The following is a 17939-nucleotide window of genomic DNA, read 5'->3' as shown; positions in this document are numbered from 1 at the left end:
GTCAGTCGCGATGGCAAGACCTTGTGTACCCGACCTTTCGAACCTGACTTTGAGAAGAAGAATTACTTGAGATCGTACTTGTCCTTGTACGAAGCCACGGGACAGTTAGGAACCAACACCAGTCACGGCATTACGTACGACGATTATGACGGAGGCTATGCTTTGTGGGCTTTCGATTTCACTCCAGACCAAGGCAGCGACGAGGGACATTTCCACCCTATAAAATCTGGCCAGATTCGTGTGGAACTTCAGTTTGCAAAGCCACTGGACGAGACAGTGAACGTCATCCTGTATGCAGAATTCGATAATGCCATAGAAATCAACAGTTTGAGAGAAGTCATTCTAGACTATTAGAAGCTATGGAAGACTGTTCTCCCTCTTTACCTAGTGGAGAAGCTTTGAAGATGGAATGTGAGGAGACCGTGGAAGGAGAATCCCAACACAAAGACGAAAAGGACATCGTGATCATGTCGAGATGTCCAGAACAAGAACAGCAATTGGTCTCCTACTGTGCTACATACCTGGCAGACACAATTACGATATGGATGAAGCATGATTACTATGGATGTCAAAACATCAGTCAAGAAGAAAAATTCAACGAATATCTGGACGAAGCTTGGAGTCTGTTTAAAAAAGACGTGTTACGTTGGTGGTATAGAGACTTGCGTGAACATTTCTGTCCTCCATTAACGACTCGAGACATCCATTACATCAATACCCTCTTTGACAAATTCAAAGAGAAAGTCGAGATCGAAATTGATCACTTATTATCAGCAAAAGAACATTTAGTGACTTATTTTGATCGTGATTTTTCTAGAAACGATGAGAAAGTAAATCGTTGATTTTGTGACTAGTATGCTTATTTTGTTGTCTTCAGCTAGGAAACGTAGTGTCCATCCATGATTCAATGACTTGCAACAGTGGAAATCACAATTTCATTCACAACGTTGCCAACCCTGTTTAAAGTAGAGTGTAAATTGAAAAAAAAGTTTGTCATTTGAAAAAAATGTTTGATGTTATATTGTTGGATTATTGTTAAAAAATGTTAGAGTTGTTGGTTAATGTTAAGTGATTTTGAATAAAAAATGTTGTGTTTTGAAAAAAAATGCCTTTGTGGTTTGTTTGGCTATAAGAATGTTGATTTATGCTCTTTGACTTCTTACTATCCCTCTCATGACACTCATTGAACCTTGCGGCTCGAAAACCGTGGAGGGATGTTTTCCTTCACGTCCGCGCTTTGACTTTAAGAACCGGGTTGTTTCCAGTCTAACCATCCATTGTCGACTCATCCTCCTACGAAGATGTGCTCCAAACTAGCTAAGCTAAACGAAGCCTATGTGAATTTGCATAGGGTCAGACACAGTCTGATACCGAAGCCAGAAGAGATAGAGAATGTGAGAATGTTAAAAGTTACTGAAGACCTGATAGAAGAGCTCTTCAGAGAAGAAGTGAACAGGGAGAAAGAAGAATGGACAGAGAAGTACAGACTTCAGAGACAGCAGCAGCAACAACAGCAACAGCAGCAGCAACAGCAGCAGGAACCTGAACCTGAGAGAGGCTTTGTCGATTGTCGTATCGACACCAAAGAGTTCTTCTTCTCTTTCCGAAGAAGCAGACCTATCGTCAGAAAGTCTATCCTCAGAGGACATCGCATTCTTAGAAACTAAAAGATTGCCATAGCACAAAAAAAAAAAAAAAAAAAAAAAAAAAACCCAGCTCTTTTCGGGCTACCCCAATACTCTAGAAAAGAAATAACAATCAATTTGCCAATGTGTGTAGGTAGAGTAGTGTGAATATAAACACTAACTCTTTTTTATAGTGTGAGGGTTGGTGTTTGTGTGTTTGTGTTTGTAACATCTCACGTACGTTGGTGTGGATAATAGATTAAGATCATGTTTGTTTTGGCTGTTTGAGGTGTGGGGAGAGTAGATTTGGGGGGTTTGATTGGATTGCTTTGCGTATGTGAATAGTATATTGGAGTGTTTCATGAAAAATGTTTTAGAATAGGAATGGGTAGTATAAAAAAGTGAGTGAGTGTTTCTTTTAGGTCCGCGCGTTGTTTTTTGGTCATGATCTAGGTAAGATCAATTTTATGTTTTTTAGGGGGATGTTTTCCTTCACGTCCGCAGTTTTAGTATAAATTGAAACTCGTTCGGCAGTCCAGCTACCCTTGTTGATTGATCAACACCAGAATGAACACGAGACTGGCGAAACTGTTGGAACTTCATGTGCATCTGGAATATGCCAGGCGCCTGTTGAACGAACTGGCCGCGGAGGCCATTGTGGAAGAAGGAAGGATGAGAGATGAGGAGGAACGAAGAAATAAAGAAGAGGAGGAGAGAAGATACAAAGAAGAGGAGGAAAGAAGATACAAAGAAGAGGAGAGAGGATACAAAGAAGAGGAGGAGAGAAGATACAAAGAAGAGGAGGAGGAAAAGGAGAAAAGAAGAAGAAATTTCAGAATCCCAGAAACCGAAAATTGGGATTCTGAAGCCACATATCCTGCCTCTGCTCTCTCCCCCAAAAAAGTAAAAAGCAACTGGGGAACAAGATGTGTATGTGGCGCCAGGCCTGGAAGGTGCCACCATTAACAAGGTGTCCATGAAGTTCAAAGAAACAACAGCCCTTTTCAGGGCTACCCAATACTCTAGAAAAGAAATAACCATCAATTTGCCAATGTGTGTGTGTGTGTGTGTGTGTGTGTGTGTAGGTAGAGTAGTGTGAATATAAACACTAACTCTTTTTTCATAGTGCAAGTGTATGTGTTTGTGTGTTTGTGTTTGTAACTGCTCACGTAAGTTTGCGTGAATGGTAGATTATGGGTTTCTTTATTGTTTCTTAGCGTATGTGAAGAGTATAGTTTGGGTTTTGTAACCGCTCACGTACGTTTGTGTGGATAGTAGATTATGGATTTTGTTTATTGTTTCTTAGCGTATGTGGAGAGTATAGTTTGGGTTTTGTAACCGCTCACGTACGATTGTGTGGATAGTAGATTATGGATTTTGTTTATTGTTTCTTAGCGTATGTGGAGAGTATAGTTTGGGTTTTGTAACCGCTCACGTACGATTGTGTGAATAGTAGATTATGGATTTTGTTTATTTGTTTCTTAGCGTATGTGGAGAGTATAGTTTGAGTTTTGTAACCGCTCACGTACGATTGTGTGGATAGCAGATTATGGATTTTGTTTTAATGATTTGCGTGTGTAAATAGTAGATTTGGGGTTTGTTTATTGTTGCTTCACTTATGTGGATAGTATATTATATGAAATGAGAAAAGTAGGGGATGTTTTCCTTCACGTTCGCGCGTTGTTTGGTCATGATCTAGGTAAGATCAATTTTATGTCTTAGGGGGATGTTTTCCTTCACGTCCGCGCTTTTCGTATAAGCACCCACAGTATTCGTCGTTCAAACCATTCTACAAAGAAGATGGCTTTGAACCACATTGACAAAATGCAAAAATTACAAGACGTTTTAGACAATTTAGGAATAATGGAGCAGATGTTAGTGAGACTCAATGAAGACCACTATTCCTATAGTCCCCATCGACTAAAGATGGAAATTAATAACTTAAGAAAAGTAAAGGACATAATAAGTGATGTCATGAAAGAGATAAAGGAGGAGAAGGAGGATGAAGAGGAAAGGATAAGAATACGAAAATGGAATGAAAAAATTGAAAAAGAAGAAGAAAATGAGAAGAGGAAGAAAGAAGAGGAGGAAGAGAAGAAGAAAGAAGAAGAGGAGAAAAAAAGAAGAAAAAGAGTGAAGGAGAGAAAATAAGAAGTTAGTGGAGAAAAAGAAGAAATTAGAAGCAGAAGAAGAAGAAGAAAAACCAAAGGCCCTTTTCAGGGCCACCCATATTTCTCGAAAAGAGAATGACTTTTCAATTGCCTACCCACGTTCAATTCCCCTTGTCCCTAAAGTAGTCTTTTTTTCTAACATGTTCAATTCCCCTTTGTCCCTAGACAAACCCAAACTCTATTCCCATGTTCAATTCCCCTTGTCCCTAGACAGACCCAAACTCTGTTCCCCATGTTCAATTGCCTTTGTCCCTAGAATCGATATTTTTTTTTCCATTGTTCGAATGCCTTTGTCGCTAATCTCAATATTTCCTTTTTTTCCTTTCTCCAATGTTAAATTCCATTATCGCTAATCCTACCCAGGGTTTTTTTGCCCATGTTAAATTTCCATTGTCGCTAATCTTACCCAGGGTGGTTAATGTTAAATTTCCATTGTCGCTAATCTTACCCAGGGGGTGTTTTTAATGCTAATTCCCATTGTCGCTAATCTCACCCCTTATACTACTAATAATAGTCACTAACAATGTTTTGGAAAACAACTGAGATATTATACAAAGACAAATGCACTTTCCATAAGAGTGAGAGCAAATACACATTGCATCTTGTTCAAATGTTGTACTGTTGTCCAAAAACGAGTTTTTTGTATGAATTGATCAATTGTACATTTTGTGCTCTCTCTTTTTTGTCAACACAATGTAGTTACACTTTGACGCTTACAGATTCAATATACAAAATCCTTATATTGAATCTTTTAAGCAAGTAGTTGAAAACCATAAGAACAGTGAAAGACATACCGCACAATCAAGTAAAGAGAGAACCAATATCATGAACATATAATTTGTGCAATTAGGTAAGTAGGAACAGATATCGTAATATCTCAATGTCTAGACGCTGTATAATTGTTTTATTCCATACATTGTGTGTCCCTGAAGAGACTGCATGCTATATGCATGTGTGCATGAGTGTGTGTGTGTTTGTGTGCGTGCTTTCTTTTAATTTACTGTGCATTATATTTATTGTTTCTAGGCTATCTGAAAACAGAAATATTTAATGATAAGGTGACTTTGGGATGGTATTCATCGACCCATCGATCAAACTATCACGGTGATAATATAAATGTAAGTCAAACGCTATACAAAGTTATTTATTTAATATGCTATTTAATAAACGACCCATTCACTTCTAGTATAGTAAGGATGATTACCACATATACTACACCTGATGTATATAAATTTCGTAGTTAAAAGAGCCAATGAAAACCAGGATGAGTACCAGGCAAACTAATATTAAGTGCCAAAACAAATACTTCTGATCGATCATAATGTGTAGAAACAACATAATGTGTAGAAACAACATAATGTGTAGAAACAAAATAATGTGTAGGAACAGCATAATGTGTAGAAACAACATAATGTGTAGAAACAACATAATGTGACCTTTTTCGATATGATCTTTCTCCTACCATGTCTCAGGTTCCTTATTGTCAAGCTAAGGTCTGCAGATTGATGGCAAGTGCCAGCATATTTGTCAGAGACAATTTCACAATTTACAAAAAATAATGAAGTAGAAGAGATATGCAACCGATGTGCAGGTTGTAGGTCACATTTATGCTAAAGCAGTTATATCCGATTGCTGGTATTCTATGATTTAGATCGCCGTGTGTAGCCTATCATGTAACGAAACACTGCGTCAAAAATTACAAAATCAAACCATATTTTTCGAATATAAACTTAAATTTAAGGAGTCTCGTTGCAATAGAGTTTTCATGAAATGTATCTACATAAATAACACTTTGATAACAATGATCATTTTAAATATACAATGCAGAAATTCAATTCACCTTATCGTATTTTATTAGCTTTAAGGTTGATTGTTTTTATCACAAAGTATGTACACAGAAAAGCAGACATACATATAGAAGGAATTAGAAAAGATCGAGGCTCCTAACACACGAGACTCGAAGAACAATGCAATAAAGGGAGTCCCCTATGCTCGATTTCAAACTGGAAGCTGATGTACAGACTTTCCGCCATATTAACGAAGATATATAATGAAAAGGCAGAATGATAGAAAACATTCAACATTCGGTTCATGTCTTGCCTTTACAATATATTTTGGAAACATGTTTGAAGAACTTTAAATAGATAATCATTTCAGCAAATTAAATTATTATGATAGTCGATCAGTAGTCTGCCATTAAAAACGAAATCTAAAATGTCTGTAGTAGATGACAATAGTACATGACAACAAATTGTATAGGCCTGGGTGGATTATCCACTTGCCAAAACTGTAGCCATAGACTTCCATCTGGAGAAAGCTTATTTCATATGAATATATTTTTTTCTTCGTATAAAGTTCTCAATCCAATTCACCAGTTCACATTATTCAGTCACATTATTCAGATCAATAATTATTTAGATCAATAATTATTCAGATCAATTATTCAGATCAATAATTATACAGATCAGTAATTATTCAGAACAATAATTGTTCAGACCAACAATTATTCAGATAAATTATTCAGATCAATAATGTAACACACTTTTCATGTTTTATTTTTACCATAGCTTCATTATTCAGGAAATATCACGCTTATGTGTGTTTTCTAACATTTTAAAGGTATCTAAAAGCTAGATATGTTTGTGTTTATTTAATATATTAAACTTTCTTACTAATAATAATGTACCCGGTATTAAAGGATATATATTATTCAGTATTAATTCAGTTACACAGCATTGCTTTTGACTTCGGGAATATTTATTTAATTAGAATTGCATAATTTTTCAATTTAATGTGCATAATGTGTATGATAGGCAAGGGCTAAAAACAAGAAAGCAATTCCCCCAAGTCAGCACGAATGCCCGTATTTCAATATTTAATAACATCTGTGTATTTAATGACGGCTTTCATCAACTTCTCCCAGAAGTCTTCCAATTTGTCTTGGTTTCCGGCGCCTGGCCACTCGAGTCTTGTCCATTTGAAGCAGACTTTTCTCAGGGAGCTAGGCAGAGATCTGACCTTTACGTCTCCCAACGTCACCAAGATGATTGGTTTTCCTTCATACAATGCAATTTCTGCCTCAAACTCGCACCATCGGCTGCGTGCAAACTCTTTAGAGATGATGAATAACACAACAGACGATGACGTAACCGCATTTATAATCTCATCTGAGATACTTACTCCAACATCAAAGTCTCGATCTGATATACAAACAAGATTTTCGTTCTCCCCGACTTCCTTTTGGAGTCTCTTTTCCAGTTCAGGAAAAATTATATTCAAGACAGTGTCACTATCAGAAAAGCTATATGCAAGGTAAAGAAGAAATCTTCTATGCACGTGGACATTGTCCTGAACAAACTCACTGAGATGCTTACGGATCCGTCTGATTCTTAGAATATGCCGATAATGCCGCATGTACAAAATTCCACATATGGCCACTAGGATGGGAATGGTACATAATGAAAGGAGACCCTTGTACATCTGAAAGTTACAATTGTGCCTGAAAGATTCGATGTCGTCCGTATAAATCGAGAGCAAACCCCCGGTTTCAGCGCAAACTATTTCATTAATATCGGAAATGTATCGCTTTGTATTCGATAGCCAACGTACCATGCCTTCCTGGTCACAACCACATTTTATTGGGTTTTTAGCTAAATTTAGGTGAATTCTGTCAACGTCACTAACCGAGTAGTTATCTAAATGCACAAAGTTATCTATTACGTGTCTTGTTCGAGAATCTATAGTCGTAAGACGATTTCCTTTCAGATTTAATGAAGAAAGCTGCATCAATGTACTTGATACCCAATCGGTGTTATGTAAGAAGTTTTCTGAAAGATCCAACTTTTCCAGCTTTGTATTAGTTGCAAATATATCCGAGGGAAGTCGGGTAAACCCATTTGCCGAGAGATTAAGAAGTCGTAGGTCACGGTTCTCCCGGAACAAAATACTCAGTTCTTCTGGATCAGTTTCTTCCATTTTGGAAAGAGAATTCCCATTCAAAAGAAGGGTTGTAAGCGACGACATCTCATATAAGGCTAGGTTTGAAATGTATTCGCACTGATTTGACGAAAAATCCAATTTTTCAAGTCGGTTTAATCCGCTGACACGTATATCCATTCTCTTAATACAAATATGATCTAGGTATAATTCGCGAACAGTGTTTCTGGGGAAAATGCATTTACTTTGATGTTCACAGTAAAAACTGTTCATTTTTTGACAGTCATTGCTTCCACCGAAATTTACGACTTCGAGACTATGGAACAGTGGTATTGGATCCATATAAAAGTAGTAGCAAAGCGGGTTATCAAATCTGGTTTGCCTTGTTTTGTCATCTTCGCAATTTTGCTTCAGTCTATTTTTCAAAAATGGGACACCCGCAACATTTATCGTTTTTAATTTGTCTAACTGCATGACCCCTAAATAAGTCTTCATGTCAATGAAAGCATCGTTATGTGATACATCAATAACTTCAAGAGACGGAACAAAAAGTCTTAAATTTGGACTTGATATTTGTTTTATGTTTGCTTTTGGGAATTGTAAGACTCGAAGACGAGTTTTGCTGAAGCAGGAGAAAAATGTATCATCAACAGTTGTTGTTAATGACTCCCATGACACGTCATAGTTAATACCTTCTGCGTAAACTTCTTCTAGAGCTGTCCCTGAAACTTTGATAATATTACATAGTTCATTGAAGTTTAAAGATGTTGAGAAGCTAACATCTAGGTATCGAAGGTTGAGGAGCAATGAACTATTGAATGGAGCTATTTCCATTTCTTCGACTTGAAATGTGAAATTAGACAGATTTGATAAATGTTCAAGGTCGTCCATTCGGAATGTAGCAAAATCATTGATGCGTCTGTCACTGACAATGCACAGATCCCTCAACAACATAAATCCCAGCTGGAAAAATGTTTTAAACGGAAACCGTAGTGAATAAAAAGTTCCACTGTTGAATTCAAGCCTTAAACTTCGAATATATTCAACCGGAGATTCAAAGAAAACGTCTGCTGTAATGTTCTCGTCGACATGTCTGTCAAATTCGCACACCGTTTTATTGTTCCCTGTATCCTTACACGGGCGATTCGTTTCACTCATGCCGGATATGTCTTTGAATAGTATTAGTAACACAGTCAAAACACAGCAAAACATAGAGCCAGTCCTCATTGTTAGCTGAGAAGATGTGTCCTGAAAAAAATATAAGTTACTGAAGTAATAAATTAATCAAATATTGTTAAACATTCAAGTAATTAATACGGCAGTGACCAGAATCGATAGAAAAATGATCAATGATTACTGAGTATGTGTGGTAAAATAGCAACTTAACCGAATCAATAAAGGATTGTTCCCGCCTTGGTATCATTTTATTGCGGGTCAATGTCAAACTGTGCAAAGGATTCAATTCCATCTGAAACATGTTAACTACTGTATCCCTGTGCACATTATTTGAGCATGAACGTCATGTAAAAGCGAGGAGAACAGTTGTGGAGAAAGTACGCATGACCAATATTTACTGACATAAAACATATATACATTAAATGGATGCTTTCGGAAATAATAAAGTAATGTTACCACAGGTACACGTAAATTGTTGTTTCGCTGCACTTCTAAAGTATGTGATAATAGTAACTTTCAATTAATACAAAACGTATATGTTAAAACTTTCCAAATTGCATATAATCGTAGTAGCGGAGTTCTGTTTAACAAAATTCAAGTTTGAGATAGCATTAATAATATATTTGTAGCTTTTACGGTAGCTGCAATGATTGTATTCATATTGATTATCAAAGGGAATATTCAATATCTAGAACAATGAATTTGATCAATGGAGCAGTCTATGTCTAGAACAATGAATTTGATAACCAGTCTAACAATCTATGTCTAGAACAATGCATTTGATCAATGGAGCAGTCTATGTCTAGAACAATGAATTTGAATACCAATCTAACAGTCTGTCTAAAACAATACATTTGATAATCAATGTAACAGTCTATGTCTAGAACAATACATTTGATAATCAATGTAATAGTCTATGTCTAGAACAATGAATTTGATCATCAATGTAATAGTCTATGTCTAGAACAATGAATTTGATCATCAATGTAACAGCCTATGTCTAGAACAATGAATTTGATCATCAATGTAATAGTCTATGTCTAGAACAATGAATTTGATCATCAATGTAATAGTCTATGTCTAGAACAATGAATTTAAAAAACAATGTAATAATCTATGTCTAGAACAATGAATTTGATAATCAATGTAACAGTCTATGTCTAGAACAATGAATTTGATAATCAATGTAACAGTATATGTCTAGAACTATAAATTTGATCATCAATGTAATAGTCTATGTCTAGAACAATGAATTTGATAATCATTGTAACAGTCTATGTCTATAAAAATGAATTTGATAATCAATGTAATAGTCTATGTCTATAACAAAGAATGTGATAATGTGTCAGTCTATGTCTAGAACAATGAATTTGATAATCAATGTAACAGTCTATGTCTAGAACAAAGAATTTGATAATCAATGTAACAGTCTATGTCTAGAACAATGAATTTGATAATCAATGTAACAGTCTATGTCTAGAACAATGAATTTGATAATGAATATAACAGTGTATGTCTAGAACAATGAATTTGATAATGAATATAACAGTGTATGTCTAGAACAATGAATTTGATAGTCAATGTAATAGTCTATGTCTATAAAAATGAATTTGATAATCAATGTAACAGTCTATGTCTAGAACAATGAATTTGATCATCAATGTAACAGTTTATGTCTAGAACAATAAATTTGATCATCAATGTAATAGTCTATGTCTGGAACAATGAATTTGATAATCACTGTAATAGTCTATGTCTAGAACAATGAATTTGATAATCAATGTAACAGTCTATGTCTAGAACAATGAATTTGATCATCAATGTAACAGTCTATGTCTAGAACAATGAATTTGATCATCAATGTAATAGTCTATGTCTATAAAAATGAATTTGATCATCAATGTAACAGCCTATGTCTAGAACAAAGAATGTGATAATGTGTCAGTCTATGTCTAGAATAATAAATTTGATAATCAATGTTACAGTCTATGTCTAGAACAATGAATTTGATAATCAATGTAACAGTCTATGTCTAGAATAATAAATTTGATCATCAATGTTACAGTCTATGTCTATAACAATGAATTTGATTATCAATGTAACAGTACATGTCTAGAACAATGAATTTGATCATCAATGTAATAGTGTATGTCTAGAACAATGAATTTGATAATCAATGTAATAGTCTATGTCTAGAACAATGAATTTGATCATCAATGTAATAGTCTATGTCTAGAACAATGAATTTGATAATCACTGTAATAGTCTATGTCTAGAACAATGAATTTGATAATCAATGTAACAGTCTATGTCTAGAACAATGAATTTGATCATCAATGTAACAGTCTATGTCTAGAACAATGACTTTGATAATCAATGTAACAGTCTATGTCTAGAACAATGAATTTGATCATCAGTTTTACAGTCTATGTCTATAACAATGACTTTGATAATCAATGTAACAGTCTATGTCTAGAACAATGAATTTGATCATCAATTTTACAGTCTATGTCTATAACAATGAATTTGATCATCAATGTAACAGTCTATGTCTAGAACAATGAATTTGATCATCAATTTTACAGTCTATGTCTATAACAATGAATTTGATAATCAATGTAACAGTACATGTCTAGAACAATGAATTTGATCATCAATGTAATAGTGTATGTCTAGAACAATGAATTTGATAATCAATAACAGTATGTCTAGAACAATGAATTTGATCATCAATGTAACAGTATATGTCTAGAACAATACATTTGATAATCAGTGTAATAGTCTATGTCTAGAACAATGAATTTGATCATCAATGTAATAGTCTATGTCTAGAACAATGAATTTGATAATCACTGTAACAGTCTATGTCTAGAACAATGAATTTGATAATCAATGTAACAGTATATGTCTAGAACTATAAATTTGATCATCAGTGTAACAGTCTATGTCTAGAACAATGAATTTGATAATCAATGTAACAGTCTATGTCTAGAACAAAGAATGTGATAATGTGTCAGTCTATGTCTAAAATAATAAATTTGATAATCAATGTAACAATCTATATCTAGAACAATAAATTTGATCATCAATGTAACAGTCTATGTCTAGAACAATAAATTTGATAATTAATGTAACAGTCTATGTCTAGAACAATGAATTTTATCATCAATGTAACTTTTACTATTCAATATAAACAATGCGGTTTCTTTTTTTATTATTCTATATTAATAAGAATTCATAGAAACGATTACGCTAGATGGTTTAATGACGGGGATTTATGTATAATGCTACTAAACATTTGTCGGTTAATTTACATTGCCAACTTGATTATGCACCTTGGGTCAAAACGTAAAACCTTACATGAAGACCAAACCAGTTTCCTTATGAACCGTACATGAAGACCAAACCAGTTTCCTTATGAACGAAAACGAAATCACAACATTAAGAAACTATGCTAAGTGCTGAACTGTGGGCTATTGGATTGAATATTTGACATGCTTCCGTAACAGGAAAATATTTGCTCTTATTTGTTTATCTTCAGTTCAATAGATGCGGATATAGTGTTTGATAGATAAATTATTTTACATTAGTTGTGTTCTCATCTAAACGAATGAAAGGTATCCAGTTTAGCAAGCTAGCTGGTCACGATTATGCACGTTTTGCTTTGAACCATCGGCATAAAAACATATACATACGTAAGGAAGCAAATATGACAGAAAGATAACATTTTGCCACTGAAAAAGCTGAGACAGTGTGTCAGATATTTCCTATTTTCTGTAAGATTCATTCAATTATTGCTACTACAAATGTATTTCTTTCTTTCGTACATAATACATACTCATGTAAATGTGTATCGATATAAAGCGCTCCAAGAAAGCGGAAATAAGTTATCCATCAGTATATATCAATGTGTATGAGATAATGTATAGCGTAGGAAACCTAATTCAAATCGTTTGAGGTTTGTCTTTAATAAAGACAGAGTAAATCATTACATAGCACGATTAAAAAAACAAGTCAAAGAAAGCGTCTACGTAATATTGTCATCAACATGTTTATCAGAACTGCACACACTGAATAGTTCCCAGAATGTATGCACTGACAATTTGGAGCGCATGTTAGGTTAGTAACAAACTATTAACAAAGTGACCCCATCAATCGAATGACATAAATCGTATATACATCTAATAGATATATTTAAGCAAAGAATTAATAAACAATTTAAAATCGGAAGTAGCCGATACAAGATGATTGAAATTATTAAAAAATGGTACAGAGCGCTCTTGTTACCTAAGTAGTTAGACCGTCAACATCGGATGCGGGAGACCGCGGGTTAGCACACAAGCCATGTCATACAAAAGAAAAAAGATGGCAGTAACAGCTGTATTGTTTGGCGCCCAGCATTAAAAGGTTTGTGCTAATACTAGTCGCCGTGGTGTCAGTATAATGTGACTGGGTGAGAATAGTCTACAGTGTGGCAGTTTATGGTGATGTCAAGCACTGAGGCATCATGCCACAGACACGCAGCACAATGGCCCACCCAGTCACATTATCCTGACACCAGGCCGACCAGTCCTAACACTAACCTCTTAATGCGCAGCGCCTAACGAGGCAACTGTTAGTACCAATTTTGTAAGTCTTTGATATGACTCAGCCGGGGTTCGAACCCACGACCTTTCGCCTCCGAAGGGACACTCTAACCAACAGGCCACCAGAGTGGACGGGTGAGACATGATGCCACAGAGATCTGCTGCATAATACTCCAGTGTGTACCTCCCCCCCCCCCCGAAATGTTTCTTTGAAACTTCATCATGCATCCAGTGGAAAATAACACCCTGTGAGTGTGCTCGGGTATATATATGTTTCAACAACCGTGCCTTGATATTGATAATCATTTTCAATCTAACGACCGCAGTGTTTATGGTAATTTATACTCTTTCTGAGCCCTATTTACATCCAAAAAAAATCTACCTGATTAAAGCATTTCAAAATGGTAATGAACACTAACACGGTAACATGGAGGAGATGCCATAGTCAAGACAAATTTTATGAAGAAAACCCCTTTTATAAATACGGACGAACTCGTTAAAACTTACAGTTACAAATATCACTTAATTGCACAATTATTGTCACGATATATTAGATTTGATCTCTTTATACCATAGTTCAACATATATCGACTATTTTTTATGCTTATCAAAAATTATGAAAAATGGTCTTACCTTAAGCATCCAGGTAGCAAGGACCCTTTGATTATTGTATATAGGAAACAGAAGCTACAATTCGAATAGACGTGGGTAAAGAGATATTGTCAATGCTGTGTGACCGACTACCTATATTTGTACCCCATTTCTTGCGTACAGCCTTATTGTCTCCTTTTTCTTTTATTTACCCACAAGGATGTCTACTTGTTAAATCATTCTTTTGAAAACGGCACACATGAGTAATCAAGCTGAAGAACAAGGATGTAGCGTGCATTAGATTAGCTGAGCTCTTTCTAATACATCTAATTTTATCTATGGGCTACTGAAAGCTTCACACAGCGAGAAATCGATTTTTGGAACTCCTCCACAAAAGGTAAAAAGCACCATGAAACCCCCAAAAACGTAGATAGGAACATACAGCTACCTAAGGGTACCTATTTAGAACAGAAAGCCATAAACAGGATAATAACTGGAAAAACTAAACCAGCAAGCAGTTTGGGAAGGTTTATAGGACCCAAACCAGCAACCATTAACTGCTTTAACTGCAACACCACCGAAGATCTACACCACGTATTCAATATATGCCCAAAATATAAACCCGCTCGGAAAATATTCATCAAAAACCAAAAAGAGATTGGATCACCACACACATACCCAGAGTTACTTATGGACTCTAATAAAAATAAACAATCAGCATATAAAAATATAAATCAATTCATAGACACAGCAGGACTTAGGAACAAAATATAATTACTATCCCCACAAAACCAAAAGACCCAGTAACTAGCTAAATAAATTTAGAAGCCACCACATAAAAACCCATAACATATCATTGAATTTTATAAAAGTATTAATACAAAATTCACTTACGAAGCACCTATAAAAATCTAAGGAAACCGAAAAATCGGATGTCCTAGACGTTCTTAACGAACCGAGTAATCAGCTAGGATTTCGGCCCTAGATGTCCTTAACGAACCGTGCAATCGGCTAGGACTCCGGTCTCTTGCTAAATAAAGTATAAATAACATTTAATCTCTAAAAACATTAATTGATAAATATCTCAAAGAGGTAATATCTAAAAACTTATAAATAACATAACGTAGGAAACACACCCTAAACACCTCGATTAGTAATACAATAATAACCTCGAAAATCTCTTTTATTTACATGATTTCTACAAAGAACCTCTATAAACAGCATAGAACATTCCCCCTCTTTTTAGAACAGTTTGAAGAAAGAAATAAAAAAAATGGAAAAAAATAAATAAAATCGCAAGAAACACCAGGCAAATGCAACAAGAAATCAGCGATGTAAAGCAAGCAGGACCGTTCTCGAGCTCTCCTTCCCACTAATGACAGCCAACCATTCAACTGTAAGGGACCTTTATGGACCCACAGATTGAGGCCAAACTATCAGGGTTCCTTGAATAAATAAAAGCCTGGGGGAGGTGGCACCATTCCCTTCCCCAGGAACAACTAGCAGGCTGCGGTGCAGTCAGAAAAAAGTGGCACATGCACAATTGTGCGCACGCCACTAAAATTAAACTCAACAACAACAACAACAGCGAGAAATGCATTGGTGGCTCGCTGGGTAACATATAGATAAACTGGTAGGTATATAGACACATATATCTACTTATACATACATACATATATATATATATATATATATATATATATATATATATATATATATATATATATATATATATATATATATATATATATATACATACATACATACATACATACATATATATATATATATATATATATATATATATATATATATATATATATATATATATATATATATATATATATATACCAATAACAGTATATTAGAGTCAGAGAATATTTAATTCGTACTCTACGGAGATTCGAACCCAAGTCCACGGGTAAACGTACGAATTAAAAAATTATCTAACTGAATGATACTATTATTTGTATGAAAATATTAATTCTGCATACAATTATCAAGCAATCTTCTATAGGAATCCAAGGATAGCACTTTCCGTTCTGTCTGGTGTAAATTATTATTCCCTATAATTGATTCTATATACCTTGATTTCTTTTACAGGAATCAGGAATGTGTAGATACGCGATAATTAATTAATATTTCGTCATGCGAGTGTGTCTTCTACAAACGAGCGCATATATCACCGATTGAGTAACATCATGTTTTGGTGATGTGTGCTTAATCGTGAGGGAATATGGGCTCGTGTGTGCAGGCAAGGCGATGGGTGCCGTTTCCCTTCGGATCTGGGTTAGAACCTCCGTAGAGTACGAGCATACGAATTAAAAATTATCTAACTGTATGATAGTATCATTTGTATTAAAATATCAATTCTGTCTACTATTATCAATCATTCATCAATAGGAACCCAGGGATAGAACTTTCCGTTCTGTCTGCATGCAACAATATAATTTCTGTTGAAATAGTTTGGTCAGTTTGTCAAATACATCGTGCATACAGTATATATTATCTATGGTCCCTTCCGTAATATATCTAACTACTACTTCTGTTACATTTTGATGTTGATCTTAAATTTTGTCACTAAACTGGAGAAATATCGGCTTTGTGCTTTATTTGACATACTAATTTATAGGTGCCCGGAGTTATAATATCATACAACAAAACCATATTCACGCTTGTGCAGTAAGTTGTTTAACAATATTACCTGGTGACATGTTATTAGGTGTACTACGATATACAGGTGGTAGAAAGTGGGTAGGGACATTCAGAAACATCATCAAAATCTTCATCAACATGCAATATAATTTCTTCACTAGGAGTTCTATTTTCGTGCCATCTTTGGTTTGGTAGTAACATTTTGATAACAATAATATTAGCACTATGAAAGTAATAACATCTGCATTTTCACGCATTGTATTAGCATTTTGATATCATTTTTATTTTTGGTCGTGGCGTTCAAAACCATTTCTCAGCGCCAGATAGGCTATACATTGTTGTCAGTATAAGATGATGAATGAATAGCCAGGGAAAACTCCAGTAAGAACCGCCAAAAACGCGAGAGGCTAATTGCACGCAGCCTTCACATGTACTTAAATTGGCTGACTCGGAGACTTAAACCCACGCAAACCGGTGATATGGCCATGATCGGTAAAGGCAATATAATCGCAGTGTGATTATAGTTTTGAAACTAATGGTACTTAAATTTTGAGGAGCAGTATCTTTAGCGTTTTAATGTAATAGAAAGATCTTTTTGATAGCAAAGTTATTAGCATTGTGGTAGTAGTAGCGTAACATTCCAATAGCAGTAGCATTGCCATTTAGGTACTAATATTGTGACAGTGATACCATTAGCATTTTTACTGTAATAACCTTACCGTTTTGATTGCAATTCCATTAGCAATTTTTACTGTAATAACCTTACCGTTTTGATTGCAATTCCATTAGCAATTTTTATTGTAATAATGTTAGCGTTTTGATTGCAATTCCATTAGCAATTTTTATTGTAATAACCTTACCGTTTTGATTGCAATTCCATTAGCAATTTTTACTGTAATAACGTCAGCGTTTTGATTGCAATACCATTAACATTGTGATAACAGTAGCATTAATGTGTTCGTATTAATATTCCTTGCATTAGTTATACTATTTAACGTCATCAACTTATGTCGTCTGCGCAGAAAACAAGTATAGGTTGTCGAACGTTCTGGATGGCAACACACAACAAACAAGGAAAAGATCTGATTGCATAAATCTCTCCATTTTCAACTTTTTATATTATGTGACCTTTTTGTTACAGTTTTCTTAGGTTATATTCTATACAAACCTAGGGCTTATTTATGTTTCTGGATACAGTC

The 17939-nt window shown here is 34.8% G+C and overlaps 1 protein-coding gene across 1 annotated transcript; it reads right to left on the bottom strand.

The window, feature by feature from the left end:
* Nucleotides 1–4926: 4926 nt before the first annotated feature.
* LOC149786977 (toll-like receptor 4) lies at nt 4927–14241 on the bottom strand. Its single transcript, XM_089977523.1, has 2 exons — nt 14128–14241; nt 4927–8980 (listed from the first exon to the last, which is right to left on the bottom strand). Exons 1-2 carry the CDS (start codon nt 14134–14136, stop codon nt 6665–6667), a joined length of 2325 nt encoding a protein of 774 aa, XP_089833649.1. The 5' UTR covers nt 14137–14241; the 3' UTR covers nt 4927–6664.
* Between the last annotated feature and the right edge of the window lie 3698 nt (nt 14242–17939).

This window comes from Sinohyriopsis cumingii, chromosome 12 (genome assembly GCF_028554795.1).
Source record: "Sinohyriopsis cumingii isolate HCF-2022 chromosome 12, ASM2855479v2, whole genome shotgun sequence".
NCBI lineage: Eukaryota > Metazoa > Mollusca > Bivalvia > Unionida > Unionidae > Sinohyriopsis > Sinohyriopsis cumingii.
The sequence above is the reverse complement of the archived record's forward strand: the minus strand, read 5'-3'. Positions and strand labels throughout refer to the sequence as shown.